Consider the following 14,371-nt stretch of genomic DNA (forward strand, 5'->3'; position numbering starts at 1 on the left):
AGTGACAGTGAAAAACAAGTATGTAGAAATTAAATCTCTTCTCTTCTCACTTGTACTTGAAAAAAAAAAGATGACGCAAAATCATAAAGTTTCTTCAACATACATCCTCAAGTAACTATGAAACAACATAAATTTCACCGGGCTCGTAGAAAGCACGGGGGATGATAAGCCATTCATCCAGATAAACAAGTAACAAATCAGCGAAACAGAGACCATGGAGGGAAGAATTTATAGACTACAAATAAAACATTATTCTAATAAAGACGGGTTTCATAAGTACAAAGAGGAAGTAACCTGCGTTAAATTGTAGTTTATACCAACAAATACTTAACCGAAAATACAAGGATGACGAACAATATTGGAAATCTGTTCAACCTAAGTTATCTATGATGAAAAATGCTCATAGATAAAGCCGAACATAACCTTTTTCTCTCTATTCCCTTCCGGGGACACAAAGCCACGCATTTTAAAAACAAAAAGAAACTAGATATTAGTACCTTGCACAGTCAGGATTTGATTCCAAGTATGACTTCAAATTGCTGAGACACCTTTTCTCCAAAATGATTGACCCAGAACAAGAATCCACTGTCGGCAGCAGCTTACAGAAAACTTGGTATGCTAGCAACTGAAAGTTTTTAAAAAATATGACGTAAATATACAGGAACTTTACTGTGCACGGGAATAAATCTACCAGGAAAAAAAAATCAGTCAAGTGCAGCACAAAAAAAACCTGAGTGAAACCACGTAATGTATGGTGGTGAGAAGTCAACAATGGAATTAGAGGTGGAAGCAAATCATCCAAATGCTTATGTTGAACTTCTGCTTTTGCATGGATCATTACATTGGCTGCTATATATACATATGAGGACAGTGCCTGCATTCAGTTCTGAAATTTAGTTGCCTTTATCATGAGTCAACTGATATCCACTATCACCAAGTCACAAGGTACAAAAAAAGGAGAATAGAGGAGGGGGGGGGGGGGGGGGGGGGGGGGGTGGTGGATAGGATAGACAATGAGAAACCACAACATGGCAAGATGCTAAAGAGAAGAGAGAGTACAAAACTAAAAACACAGCCGTATTTATAACACGCATCACCATCATAAATTAGCAATACAAAATATAACAAACATGAAGAGTAGCATATTAATTGAAAACTAAGTAATAAAAATATAGTCATACACTAATGGAGTTGTAAGGTCAAACATATCAAGCTATCATATTAAAAAGACGACATACATATCCCAGTAATGAAGTTAAAGGTATACCATATTATCACCCCTTGCAAATTGTATGGTGTCGAGTATAGGGGAAGGGCACATTAGGAAATGTCATTATAATTTAGTTAGAGGTAGCTTGAGCATCAAGTAGAAGGATGTTAGTTAGGCATGATTAATATTGATGTGATTTTATTTTGTTAGCTTTTTCTTAGCGAAAGAGTCCAGCTACTTAACTTGGTGTTGTATGCTCTATTTGGTACTTTAAACGCATCGAAATTGAATACAATCTACTATTAACTTTCCCGAATTCTCTTCTTCTCCCTCATTTCTAATTTTATGACTATCCATTCTATTACACAAATCACCAACCATAAGCAGTCAACATATACAGCAGAGCAAGGATGTACATTGCACATTTACGTCTGGTACAAAACACAACTGTACTGATCTATCTAAGGCAACTGATCCTCAACTAGGCCCACTGACTTTAATCCAGTCCAATTGAGTGTGAAGCAGAGACATACAAATGAAGTCCTGTCCATTCATTGATTTCATTCACAATATGTGTACGTTCACATTCCCACAATTATTAATTAAGTGGGTTTGAAAACTGAGACTCTGTTGACACTGTAACTTTCTTACGTAATACAAAACAACAATTAATTAAAATAAAGTACTTCTGTATTTCTAAATATAGAACAGTATATTTATGCAGTATGGTTGAATGCCGGGCCCTACGCGAGGGCATCCCCCGCATATGCAAGAGCACAGATGAATAAGAGGTCATTCATGTGACTGTTTGCGATCTTAGACTTGCAATTTTTCAAAAAAAATCTTCATAAGAATAACATTGAACCATAAAAAAAAAAGTTCACAAATGCCTTCAAACGTTATTCAAAAGATTATTTATCAGCAATATTTACCAGTATAATGCCCATCCCCAAAAAACCTATCACTCATAAATACACTCATAATTCATATTGTAAACATCAAGAAGAATATTTTCGCACTGGAAATAGAATAAAAGAAAAGTCAAATACAGACCTGAGTCCTCATATTGTAATCACAAAGTATAGGAACTAAATGCTCCCCAACCTGCGATGAAAGTAACAAAATTATTCAACCATCAATAATCTTTTTTTTATTTTTAGTGAAAAGGATACTACAACCAAAGATAAAAGCAGTAAAGGATCAGAAGTCCTACTTCAGAAGAGCTTTAGATCCAAATTTATGCACAACACAATTTTTTGGAACAATAAATTGTAGTCACACTGTAAAATTGTCAAATCCAAAAAATCCTTGAGTTATTGAAAAAGATAACAAAATATGAAACACAATCGTGTCGCTTGTCTCAAACTCTCAACAAATGTTATCATTTTTTTCATAAAGAATGCACTCCTCAAAGTAGATTTTGCTCCGACTCCCTACGAAGTCTAGACAACTAATTAGACTTTCCATTGAAACCAATGTTTTCTGTTTACATTTATTATAAAATGTTTATATTTCAAATTAATTTTCCCATAATCGATTTGTAATTCAACGTACAAAAGTCACATATGTTCAGGTTTAAGAAAAAACATTAGTGTTTAACCAGAAAATACTATTTCTCCATTTCAAAAGTTCACCATATATGTTTCCATTCTTCCCTTTGTCATGTGTTTTCCTACAACTTATACGTTACAAACTAAATCAACAAAAAATCATCAAACTTTACAACTAACTGAGGATTCAAGCATTGCACGAGGATAAAATCAAGTTTTGAACTTGTATAATCAAATAGATATCGACATACCAAGAATGGAAAATTAAGGTAAACATGTATCGCAAACGTTTCCATGTATTGCCGAACTGAAGGCATGTTGTTTCTCTGCAACAAATGTAACTACCATTAGCACTTCCAAAGAGTTCGAACAGCCAATTTCACACCCCACGAATAAAGGGAGAAAAAAAGTAAGCATTAAAATAAATCAAGAGATTTTCTACATTATGCAGAAAGCCAGAAAGACCTACAAATGCATAACATGTTCCTACAGTGAAGGAGCAAACAAATCAATCTTGGACATAAATAATATATATAATTCTTCTTTCTGAATGGATTCTTGAATCAACAATACAAAAATAAATTCTTGATGGGCTCTGACCCCCCACCCCCCCTCCACTCGTCTTCTTTCTTTCCTCTCTCTCTCTCTCTTTCTCTCTCTCTACTGATGAGCGGATGAGCCCCTTGAGACTCTTCTCTATTTTACTGATGAGCCCCATGGCCCAGTGGATCGGATAGGTGTTTTCTTCCTTCACAACTTCCGCCACATACTTCGAGATGAGATCTGCAACGACTGCAAGAGTTACTGGGTGGATTAAGATAAAGTTGATTTCTGGTGGAAAAATGTTGGGAGTTAAAGTTTCTGTATAGAGGTAAGATTGCCTAGCCATTATCAAACATACAGAAATAAATACATTTATTTTCCACTAGGTCTATATGGTGGATGAAATGGAAGCACATTCTATTGGTTTGCTGGATATATTGATGTTGGTGGACTCAAGAAGAGTTCTAAGGAGGCAGCAGTCGAGGAGCGAAGTAGTCAAAATAGGTGCCTCACTTGGTGGGTGAGAGTGGATTTCACTGAGCTTGCAAAGTGGGCAGACAGAGGATGGGATCAGACAAGAACTAAGCTGTGGAGACAAGTGATGACATTCAAAAATTGGTGCATACAATAAAGAGCTGCACGAGGCAGTGACTTGAGAATTTTCACGGCCAGGACTCAGAAGTTTAAATTAGCATAAGGTTGACCTAGATAAGTTGTTGTAGTCCAATATCCGGAATATCTACCCTTAGAATGTTCAGCCCCTTTGTGCTAATGATGTAAAAATCAGGCTCCTGCTATTTTAAGTGATAGTCCTTAAGTCAATGTTGCGCTTGGAGTGAGAATTGGTGATATTAACAGTGAAGATGGTAATAAGAGTCGGTTAGGTTACTAAGAACAGATTTTCCACTGACTCTGGACCTTCTGTCCAAAGAAAGAATGCAGATGGTCCTTTTCAGGGGTGGAAACTAGAATATGAAATCAAGACAGGTATATCGGTATTTGTATAACATGGAATGAGGAAAGTTTTTTTATGTATATACAAACGGCCGTCTTCCTTGTGAGAAGCATCAGCTTTCCACTGTTTAGGACGACAATAAAGTGGCTTTGAGAGGCACCCAATTGCTAAAGAATTAGTACCTGTTCATGAGTCAGATGACTCAGATGTGGGTTTGGGCACTGACCAAGATCAGGAGTTCATCATGCACAAATGCACAATTATGTTCTTACTGAGTATGGCACAACGGCACAACCACAAAGCCATGTATATCTTGCCATAGATAGACACTGCAGTGCAACACTCAGCAGCAAGAAGAATGAAGATACAGAGCAGAATCTTCTAAAACAAAAGGGCATGAACCTTACTATCTCAATCATCCTCTGAGGGAATGTTCAAAACTCATGTCGCATATTTATTCAAGTTAAAAGGAAAAAGAAAACTGAGATAGATTGTTATTTGGGGAGCAAGAGGTCTTAAAACAGGATGTCAGGATTTACTTTCATGTTTTCCATTGAAATGGTGTGTGTCTTCTATGTTCTCTGCTTACTTCTTCCTTTGTTACAATTTAAAAAATCAGTTTTTTGGCCCAAAAGAAAAAAGAAATATACTAGCGTGACCAGAATTAGGTCCAAGATATTGAAAGGAAGTTCAAGGAGACCAAAGATGACTAGTACAAAAGAGCACATGAAACAATTGGGTCTTTGGGATTATATTGCACTAAAGAGAGGATGAGTGGATGAGAAAGATCCACGTGAGAGACTCATGGGGATGACGTACTGGTACATGTGGCCAACCCTATCCATTTGGGATTAAGGCTTTATTAGTGTTGTTGTGATGCTAAATACAACAGTTATAAAGAACGCTAAGTTCTCCCCAACTTAGTTTAGACAGAATAAGCTTATATAATTCCAGATAAGTTCTGATTAGTTCAAATCATATATGTTCATATTAGTTCAGACAAACCAAGTTCTAATAAGTCCCAACATACTCATAAGTACAAATAAGTCAAATCAAGTTCAAGAGAACATGCATAAGTCCTTCCCATGGTCCTTATCACCAACAAAAAATACCTCATAACTGAGATGAACTGACTATTTTTGAGCAGAAAATTAATGGCATAAATTATATTAATTTGCTTGATGGATGAAGAACACAAAAGGGGATAAAAGTAGTGACTTGAGGCCACCAATCTCTAGGTTTAGTGACTTGAGGTCACCACTCTCCAAAGCCTAAGCTTTACCAAATTCTCAACATACTTCTCATAACCTAATGTGCCACTATTTATAACACTTCTACTAGACCTACCTAATTTGTCTTCTACCTAATATCACTTACTACCTATTATGCCTTTCTCTTGCACTTAATTCATTACAATACCGACCCCCTAAATTTCCACCTTGTCCTCAAGGTGGATAGTAATCAATACTTGATTCCCGGCGATGGCGATTCTGAGTGCCATTATGAAACTTGATGTCAGGCCTCCACTTGCGTTCCAGCTCCTCACTAAGTCCTTGTACTTCTTCAGGTTGCTTAGCTAAGAACAGATGATCCTTGACATTCTGTTTGAAACTGATGGCCGGTTTCTCCTCACTGGTGAGTTCTAAGAGATGATCTGTGAGGTTGTTGTGAGGTTGAAATATGGTTTGGGTATTTGACTTGGAGTTGGAAGGCTGTGAGTTGGGGAAATAGAAAAGGAAATTTGGGTCTAATTGTGGGTGGAAGGGTCTGCAACGTGGGTTTGCAATTTGGTAGGATTGAACTTGTGGTTCAAGGGTGGAAAAGTAATATTTAAAATATTGGGTGGAGAATTGGAGTTTTAAAACTAAGGCTGGAGCAATGGCCTTACATTTAATAAGCCCAATTATAAGGCTTTCCTCACAAAATGGAGAACAGGTGGGCTGCTGTAAAAGTTGGGGCCCAAACCCTTGTTGTAACTCTCTTTTTCTAATTGCATGTGACTTCAGCCATTTGTCTTTATATGTGATGTTACTTTTCATGCTTTTTACCTCAATGCCCTTACTAACATCTTTCATATCTGGCTTCCCCTCCAAGCCAACGAAAAATTCTTTGAAGCTCCTCTCATCTTCCATTAATGGATACTGGTACATCAAGACCTGTCGTACTCCGCCACCACCGCCACCAGGCCGTACCCCGCCACCACCGCCACCACCGACACCGGGCCAACCACCTGAGAAACCATCAGATCTTTTAACAGCGAGAAATCCTAGGCCATTTCCGGTATTTCCAGATCTAAAATCACTCGTTATTATTCTCTCTCCTCCATTAGACCCTTGATTTGGGCTCCCCTTCAACCGGCGGATGCCATCCAGTCCACGGTTTTCCCCACCACAAAAAGTACCGGCGTCGTCTCCTTGACCACCATCGTTATGCCCACCTCCAAAAAAATCAAGAGAGCTACTTCTTATAACATCTTCTGGTATGAGCCAACAAAATCCACCGAGGAACTTACCAACAGCGAAGAAGCCTGGACCTCCGCCGGATCCACTTCCTCCCGAACCACCCTTTTCAAATGATCCTCCCTTTGGGTTAAGAACACTGCTCGATCTCAATCTACCACCAGCGACGCCTCCATGAAATTGGCCGGCAAAACTACCTTGTCCCTCGTCATATCCACCAGCTACGTCATCTCCGATGGACAAATATCCGGGTCCACCACCCGACCCGCTTGCCCCAGATCCACCTTTTGTGAACCCTTTTTCTTCTCTTCCTGAACCACAACCTGATCCGCAACCACCAGCACTGCCTTCAAATCCTTCTCTTGGTGGTTCACCTTCAACATCTCTGTACATAAAAACGTGGAGAACACCATCATCTCGATTTTCACCCGAATGCGTACCTGAAAACTTCTGTCTGCTGTCCTGCCTACCTTCCACCAAGTTTGATGTCAGACCCTCAAAAACCTCTCTAATTCTTCAAATTCTTCAAATTCTTTGATTCTCCTCTTTAATTTCAGTAAACTTCTCTTTGATTTCCTTCAATTCTTGCCGAAACGAAGAGAAAATCGGAGATAGACCTTCCATAATGTTTTTCACGAAGTCTTCCTTGCATTTTTGGAATACCTCATCCCACTCCTCCTTGAATTTCTGATCAGATTTGCTTAACTCCATTTTCTCTCTTTTTTTTTTTTTTTTTTTTTGAAACTCGGATAATCAGATCAGTAACCCTCCCAGAACTGTACCGCTCTGATACCAAGTGAGATGAACTGACTATTTTTGAGAAGAAAATTAATGGCATAAATTATATTAATTTGCTTGATGGATGAAGAACACAAAAGGGGATAAAAGTAGTGACTTGAGGCCACCAATCTCTAGGTTTAGTGACTTGAGGTCACCACTCTCCAAAGCCTAAGCTTTACCAAATTCTCAACATACTTCTCATAACCTAATGTGCCACTATTTATAACACTTCTACTAGACCTACCTAATTTGTCTTCTACCTAATATCACTTACTACCTATTATGCCTTTCTCTTGCACTTAATTCATTAAAATAACCTAGTTCATATGGATACCATAGAGTAGCCCTACAGTGTATCAGCTAAGGAGTAGGGTTTCCAGGTTCAGCTCTCATCATATGAGTACAAAATGTCAGCCGCTTCTTTCTTGTTTACGGATAACTGATTTCCAGAGTGCACATATCAAATATTTGATCTGACAAAGATAATTACTTACATACAAGGATGTCGACAAGCTCTGTATCACTTGCTGAACTATATCCTGATGAACAAATTTTGATAGTAAACATAACATTTGCCAAGCACGGACTTTTCGACGATGAGTCTGTTCAACACAAAAAGAGCCCATGTCAACAAATGGGGGAAACCCCCACAGAAGTTATCTTAGTTAAATAGCATAGACCAGTTACCTTGGCACATCTAACAACGTAAAAGTGAGGTACCAAAACATTTCATGTCCAAACCCTACCCCTTGCATATTACTCCGTAATGAATTTGTTCACACAAGTATTCCAATTTAACTTGAAGAGGTGTACTACTCACCGCACTATGCTTCTTATACAGTTCTTTAGCGAGATCTTTGTCATTAACCTGCAAAAATGAATGGTGACTAACTAAAAATCACTACATATAAAAGATTATGTGATGATTACAAAAAACATACTTATTCATTTCTGAAATAGTACAAATAACATGAAGAGAGATTAAGAGAGTATCCAAGGAAAGATCATTAACATCAAATAATGGAAGAAACCATCACAGGATGGCCTATGAAGCGCACACCACAAATAGACATCAGTGAAATTCCCATAAAAGTGTCCTATATATATATATATATATATATATATATATATATATATATATATATATATATTACCCCATATAATTGTTTAGAAAAGATCAACTAATTTAAGGTATATTGATCTGCCAATGGTCCTTATTTCTCTTGGCAAAGACATTGATGTGCCAATGGTCCTTATTTCTCTTTGAGCCTTCAACCTAGTAAAGCCTCATTGAAACCTCACATTTAAGGCATCCAAAGAAAAGTTTAAGCAAGCTGGTATCTACATTACAATGAAAACGAGGGAGTGTGTAAATATGAAGTTCGTCCACATATATGCTTGTGAAAAAATGGATGATAGCTAACAGAGTTTCCATATCCTTAGTTATAGTCCAGCATAACTTCCTAAACATTATAACATATGTCGAAAAAATATATGTCCATACTAATTACCAATTCAGGGAAATAAAAAAATTATAAAATTATAAAACATAAAAAATAAAACAGTACCAACTACCAATAAAAGAACATTACCGCAGAGTCAAGAAGCTCCAACAGAAACATCTTTCCAGATTCAATAGCAGAACGGCTCTCATTAGTTTCTCTTCCAGACGCAGCCATCTTAGCTACCTCTGCCAGCTTGTAACAGAGCACAGCAACAGAAACTCGGGCATATAATTCTGTATTAATATAAGCCTGGCACAAAGCCAAGTAGCAATATCACATTATCAGGTGACAAACATGAGACAATATTAATTCATTTAAAATAAATAATTAGGAAAAAGGAACTAAATAAGCTGAGAAGACACTCCAAAGTACAAACTAATGAAAAATATTGATTGCCGATCACATTGAACTCCAATCAAACCTAAATTGAGAAATGCATCCATAAAAAGATAAAGAAGCAAGAAACAAAAATCTATCATACACAGATTCCTAACAAGGAAGCCTGCTTCGAAAAATTCGGTCAATTCTTTCCGTCTACAACACTCAGGTAACACCTAAACTGGCAGCCATAAGAATGAACTACTGTCATTGTCTAAAAAAGTTAACGTCCAATCCTTCTCATTTTAAGAAACCTCTCATTGACAAGTAGCCAACAATAAGCTCAGACTATATTAGATAAGTTGAGATCATGTGAGATCAAATCACATCAGTTCACAAAAGTGAACCAAACATAGCCTGAGATGCTGGGAATAGAAAAGGTAAACATACTTTTGCAATCTCACTATCTGGAATTTTCGCCAACAATGATACTTCAGTTCTTGCATCACCATTGTCTGTTAGTTCGCCTTCAAAATCTTCATCAAAGGCAACTAGAACAAAAAGAAAACACCCATTAGAAACCTGTACAACATTTGTATAACCATCATGAGGAAACCAACCATACAAAAGGTAAATACAATAGCACCCAACTCACCAGATCCATAAAGAGTTAGAATCTTTAGCTCTGTCATGTAATACTTTATGACCCCAGGATTCAAGAGCCATAACCCCGTCAAGTGAAGAGCTGCAAGGCGAATGGTACGAGGACTTTTCATGCCTTCTTCAAAAACCTTTTCGCAAAACTACAAGAAAGGTGCAAATACATCATGCATAGATGTTCTCCGCTTCAGTGCACACAACAGAAGTGAAAACTTAATTTTTTTAGTGGCCAAGTGAGAAAATAAATCATACCCACTTCATAGGGCCAGGTCCTTTATCAGCCACATGCATGTCCTCTTCTCTGAAAACAGATGCATGCAAGACAGCAGAAAAAAGCGCTGCAATTGGTGCAATCCTCCGCTTATTACAGCTAGTGTGAAGTATCCATGAAGACCTAACCAATTTCCATATCATCTGGACACAAGACGACCGGGATAACATGTCAGTAACTCCGGGAAATATGATGAGATCAAATCCCATAACCCGATATACTCCTATGACACAACACCCAACCAGAACCAGTTTATATAATGATATTTGAAAGGTCAAACACCTATTTACATCCACAACAGTCTCGTTTCCCAACTCCAACAACAGAGAAACATAAGGAACTGAAAGACTTAAACCATCGGCACAGGGAATAAAATAAAACAAATGACACCATACCTGTGCATCAACCCCATTACAGGCAGTGACAAATGAACTACTTGAAGTTAATAGATCCAAAACCATTCTGACTGATCTCAGCATGGACAAAACAGAATCTTCTCCAGCAGTCTCTAAGCTGCATGTTCATTTGAATTGATATTGATAAGCCAAATCCCCAATGAACACACCATAGATAAAAAGGGACCATGAAGTGATCATGTTGGAAGCAAGAAAGCCATTATGGATTACGTATCACTAATAATCTCATTGTAAACAGTCTGGAGATTCACTTCTTACCTCTCAACAAGGTCACCAAAGATAAATCTGACAGCGTCATCTGAGAAGAAAGTTTTACCATGGCCAAGCGTGACCCCATTTTGAAAAGTGTGGTATGGAATAGATAATATAGCTTCCAGGCATACCCACTAAATCATTTGAGGAAAAAAATAGATTAGTTCAACAAGATGTTCTCTATTAGTCATCAAGAAGTACATCACATAATTATGCAAACAAGGCAAGTTGGTAACAAAATACCTGAAAGAAAAACATTAAGAAAGCAGCATTACAGTGAAACATGGCCTTCGATTTACCGTAAGACTGTAATATTAAATGCAGAAAGTAGCCTCAACCATACCCTAGCCACAGCATCTATTACAAGGTAGATAATAAAAAAGAAAAAATGGATAGAACTAGAACCCTTACTTATCTAAACACAAATAATTCAAGATGCAATCTCCTTGACAACAACTTCAAAGAAGCAGCAAGGAGAAAAATAGCTACTGTCTTTACTTCCAGACCTACGAAGTTCATGCCCACGACCCTACCTAGAAAAAAAAAATCTACTCCAGAATATTTCAGTTAAGCTATCTTAGGAAAAACTATATAGTTGAACCTTCCTTGAACCATTAATGATCATATATAGTATAAATCAACAAGTTTTTTTCCTGGGTTCAATCCAACAAATAGCTGGCAGTTATCATTAATTGGACTAACTTGAATATTTGACTTTGGAATGGAATATGGTCTTTTTACTTTGACCATGGTCACTAGACTTCTTGACCGCAAATACAGCAAGTAAGGCTATAAGCCTATAACTACAAGGTTTTCAAACATTATTGTAATGACTATAAAGCAGTCACAGATGCATAGACATAAAAAAGGACTAAGAAATAGCAACGTTAAAAAATACAATGTAAAAAGGGGAATACCTTCCAGTTCATTAATATAGCCCTCCTTGTTCGGGCCAATTGCTTAACAGCAAGTAAACCATTTATGTGATTGAGAAATGTCAAGACCAGCAAATCAAGAAGAGGCCTATTCTTCGACACTGGGTCTTGAATAAAACTGACAGTTGAAGAAGAAATCATTGCAGCAGAAGCTTTAAGAGAATAACTCAGAGCCTCATACGCAGCCAAATTAATCTCCGCACTACTCTGCTTGAACATATTAAAGCTAGTTAGTAAAATCGAAAGGAGAAAACATATCTGATAGGGTGCACTGTAGAATATGCAAGATACAATGTTAATTAATTAATGATTTCCACTGAGCCCTTCATACCTAATCACAAAGATTTACCCCGATGTTTCTATGATATAGAAGAGGTGTACTCAACTGTAAGTTTTGCTTTAAATGACCAAGATTCATAGTTTAAGCTAAACCACAATAGCACTTTGCCAAGTCAAAATACCCCACCCCCCAACACACACACAAATAAAAAGTAAGCACACGAAAGAGAGCCACCATAAAAGCAAAGGCTTCGTTAAATATGAGGTTTCAAGAATTCGCAGCCGCGCAGCTGTTACCATCTTTTTAGCTCCCTTTTCTCCACCTCAATAGCCCTCTGTCTGGCTGTAGTATTGGTTTTCAGAGAAACGGGGAACCTTGGCAGTAGTGATTTTTTCTCCACATTGTCATCCACTGAAGCTTCCTACATGTACTGGTTGCCGAAGACGTTCAGATGATCTTCGGTCTAGCTATTTCTCCCTATTGCTCTCTTTCTCCTCTATTCCTCAAATCCATTTCAGACAACCAAAATAATCTGAGTCGATCAATATCTTGAATTTGTTATCTCTATGTTGCTTAAAGCTTTATTTCTCTTTCTATTTATAAATAACCAATTATAAGATCCTGTTGGTTATCAATCAGATTTATATCCTACAAGTCAGTGGCTTTTTTCTTCTTATTGGTCAAACGATATTTGATACTCCCTCTTGTCTACACACTTTGTCTTACTATTCGCATACTCCACTTTGACCAACGTTAGTGATAATTACACAAGGATAAACATAATTATGTGGGTCTTGATGGAATCATATCATCATATAGTTTCCAAATATCAACTTTTTATACCTATTACATATTGATAACGAAAGATATTAATGGTAGAAATTCCGCGTTGGCAAGCGTGAAAGTCAATCTGTGTAGATTAAAAGAAAACAGAGGTAGCATAAGTCAGTGGCTTGTGAGGAAATTATCTATCCAGCAGGGACACAATCAGTTTTACCACCCGTCAGAGAGGCTGACGACCCCATGCAATGGAACTTAATATGGGACAAGGTGATAGCGTGAAGGATAAAGGGGTAGGTTGAGAGTGGAACCATGGAACAAAAAGATGGAAAAAAGAAGAAAGGGATGAAGATAAAGTGTAAATTATCCGTTAAATAGGACTCTGATAATCCATCCCGTTAAAAAGGACAAAAAATTTTGTGATTACGAGTCATAGATTTCAAGGTGGAAATTAGTGACTCCGCAAGTACCAAGTTAAAGGGGGTTCTACTTCAGATTTCTCAACAAAAGGAAAAAGAACATACATCATTGAGAAAACTGTAAATGGTTATATAAAACACCCTAGATTTTATAGAAACCTTGGTATGGAAACAGGAGAAACTTTTCTTCGTTCAATTATTCCATCACCTCACTAAATCTATGAAGGAGCCGAAATTTTGAAGTAAAGGTCAACACTCCTAACATTACACTTAAATAACTTACTTTCTTAATGAAACACATTCAAAAGTTTTATCGTACCTCACAGTCACCGATAGCTGAGGAAACCACGACGTTCAAGAATTTCCACAAGAAAGTGAAAGCAGGACTTAGTTCGGCACCTTCTTTGAAATGTGCACACCATAATGAAACAGTTGCAACAGTTCTCACTGACACAATCTGTCAACACATCAAGAAGCAGAATTACATGCTAAACTTTTACCAACATGTAAACTTATAGCTTGAAATGAGGTAAGCAACGGCAACGGCAACGGCAACTAAAACTACATTTAGTACATAACCACCAGACACACTGTTTTAACAGATGATAAACAGCCATAAGTTGCAGCATCCTTGACCAAAAGTACAAACAGGATTTGCAATAACAACCAAAAGGAACATCACAGCTGAGCTGCCTGAGCCTAAGCATACTACAAACAAACAGACAACAAAGTGATATATCTAAAAAAATGAAAATTTTAGTTCTAATCAAAGGTTCAATTACTTCAATTATAAACCCTGTGAGAAACATAATCTTGATGGCATGACCTCTTACAAAAACAAAAACAAAAACAAAAACAAAAACAAAAACAAAAACAAAAACAAAAACAAAAACAAAAACAAAAACAAAAACAAAAACAAAAACAAAACAAAACAAAACTCAGTTTCTGTTTACAATAACAACAACAAAAAAGAAACAACAAAAAACAGTAATTATGATGCTTAGTCTAATCAGTATTTTCTTCGTATATCATTATCGA

At 37.1% G+C, this 14,371-nt stretch overlaps 1 protein-coding gene across 1 annotated transcript in view; it reads right to left on the reverse strand.

Annotated features, from left to right (window-relative positions):
- Positions 1–14,371, reverse strand: part of LOC110781775 (uncharacterized) — a 31,948-nt gene that overhangs the window by 4,361 nt on the left and 13,216 nt on the right. The window contains exons 15-28 of the mRNA XM_021985827.2: positions 13,653–13,790; positions 11,837–12,061; positions 10,926–11,053; positions 10,647–10,764; positions 10,233–10,394; positions 9,976–10,123; positions 9,771–9,871; positions 9,090–9,251; positions 8,318–8,365; positions 7,992–8,099; positions 3,012–3,086; positions 2,264–2,314; positions 731–874; positions 498–625 (exon numbers count right to left, since the gene is read on the reverse strand). Coding sequence (XP_021841519.2) covers positions 498–625; positions 731–874; positions 2,264–2,314; positions 3,012–3,086; positions 7,992–8,099; positions 8,318–8,365; positions 9,090–9,251; positions 9,771–9,871; positions 9,976–10,123; positions 10,233–10,394; positions 10,647–10,764; positions 10,926–11,053; positions 11,837–12,061; positions 13,653–13,790 — 1,736 coding nt within the window. The remainder of the gene's footprint in view (positions 1–497; positions 626–730; positions 875–2,263; positions 2,315–3,011; positions 3,087–7,991; positions 8,100–8,317; positions 8,366–9,089; positions 9,252–9,770; positions 9,872–9,975; positions 10,124–10,232; positions 10,395–10,646; positions 10,765–10,925; positions 11,054–11,836; positions 12,062–13,652; positions 13,791–14,371) is intronic.

This window comes from Spinacia oleracea, chromosome 6, assembly GCF_020520425.1.
Source record: "Spinacia oleracea cultivar Varoflay chromosome 6, BTI_SOV_V1, whole genome shotgun sequence".
Lineage (NCBI taxonomy): Eukaryota > Viridiplantae > Streptophyta > Magnoliopsida > Caryophyllales > Amaranthaceae > Spinacia > Spinacia oleracea.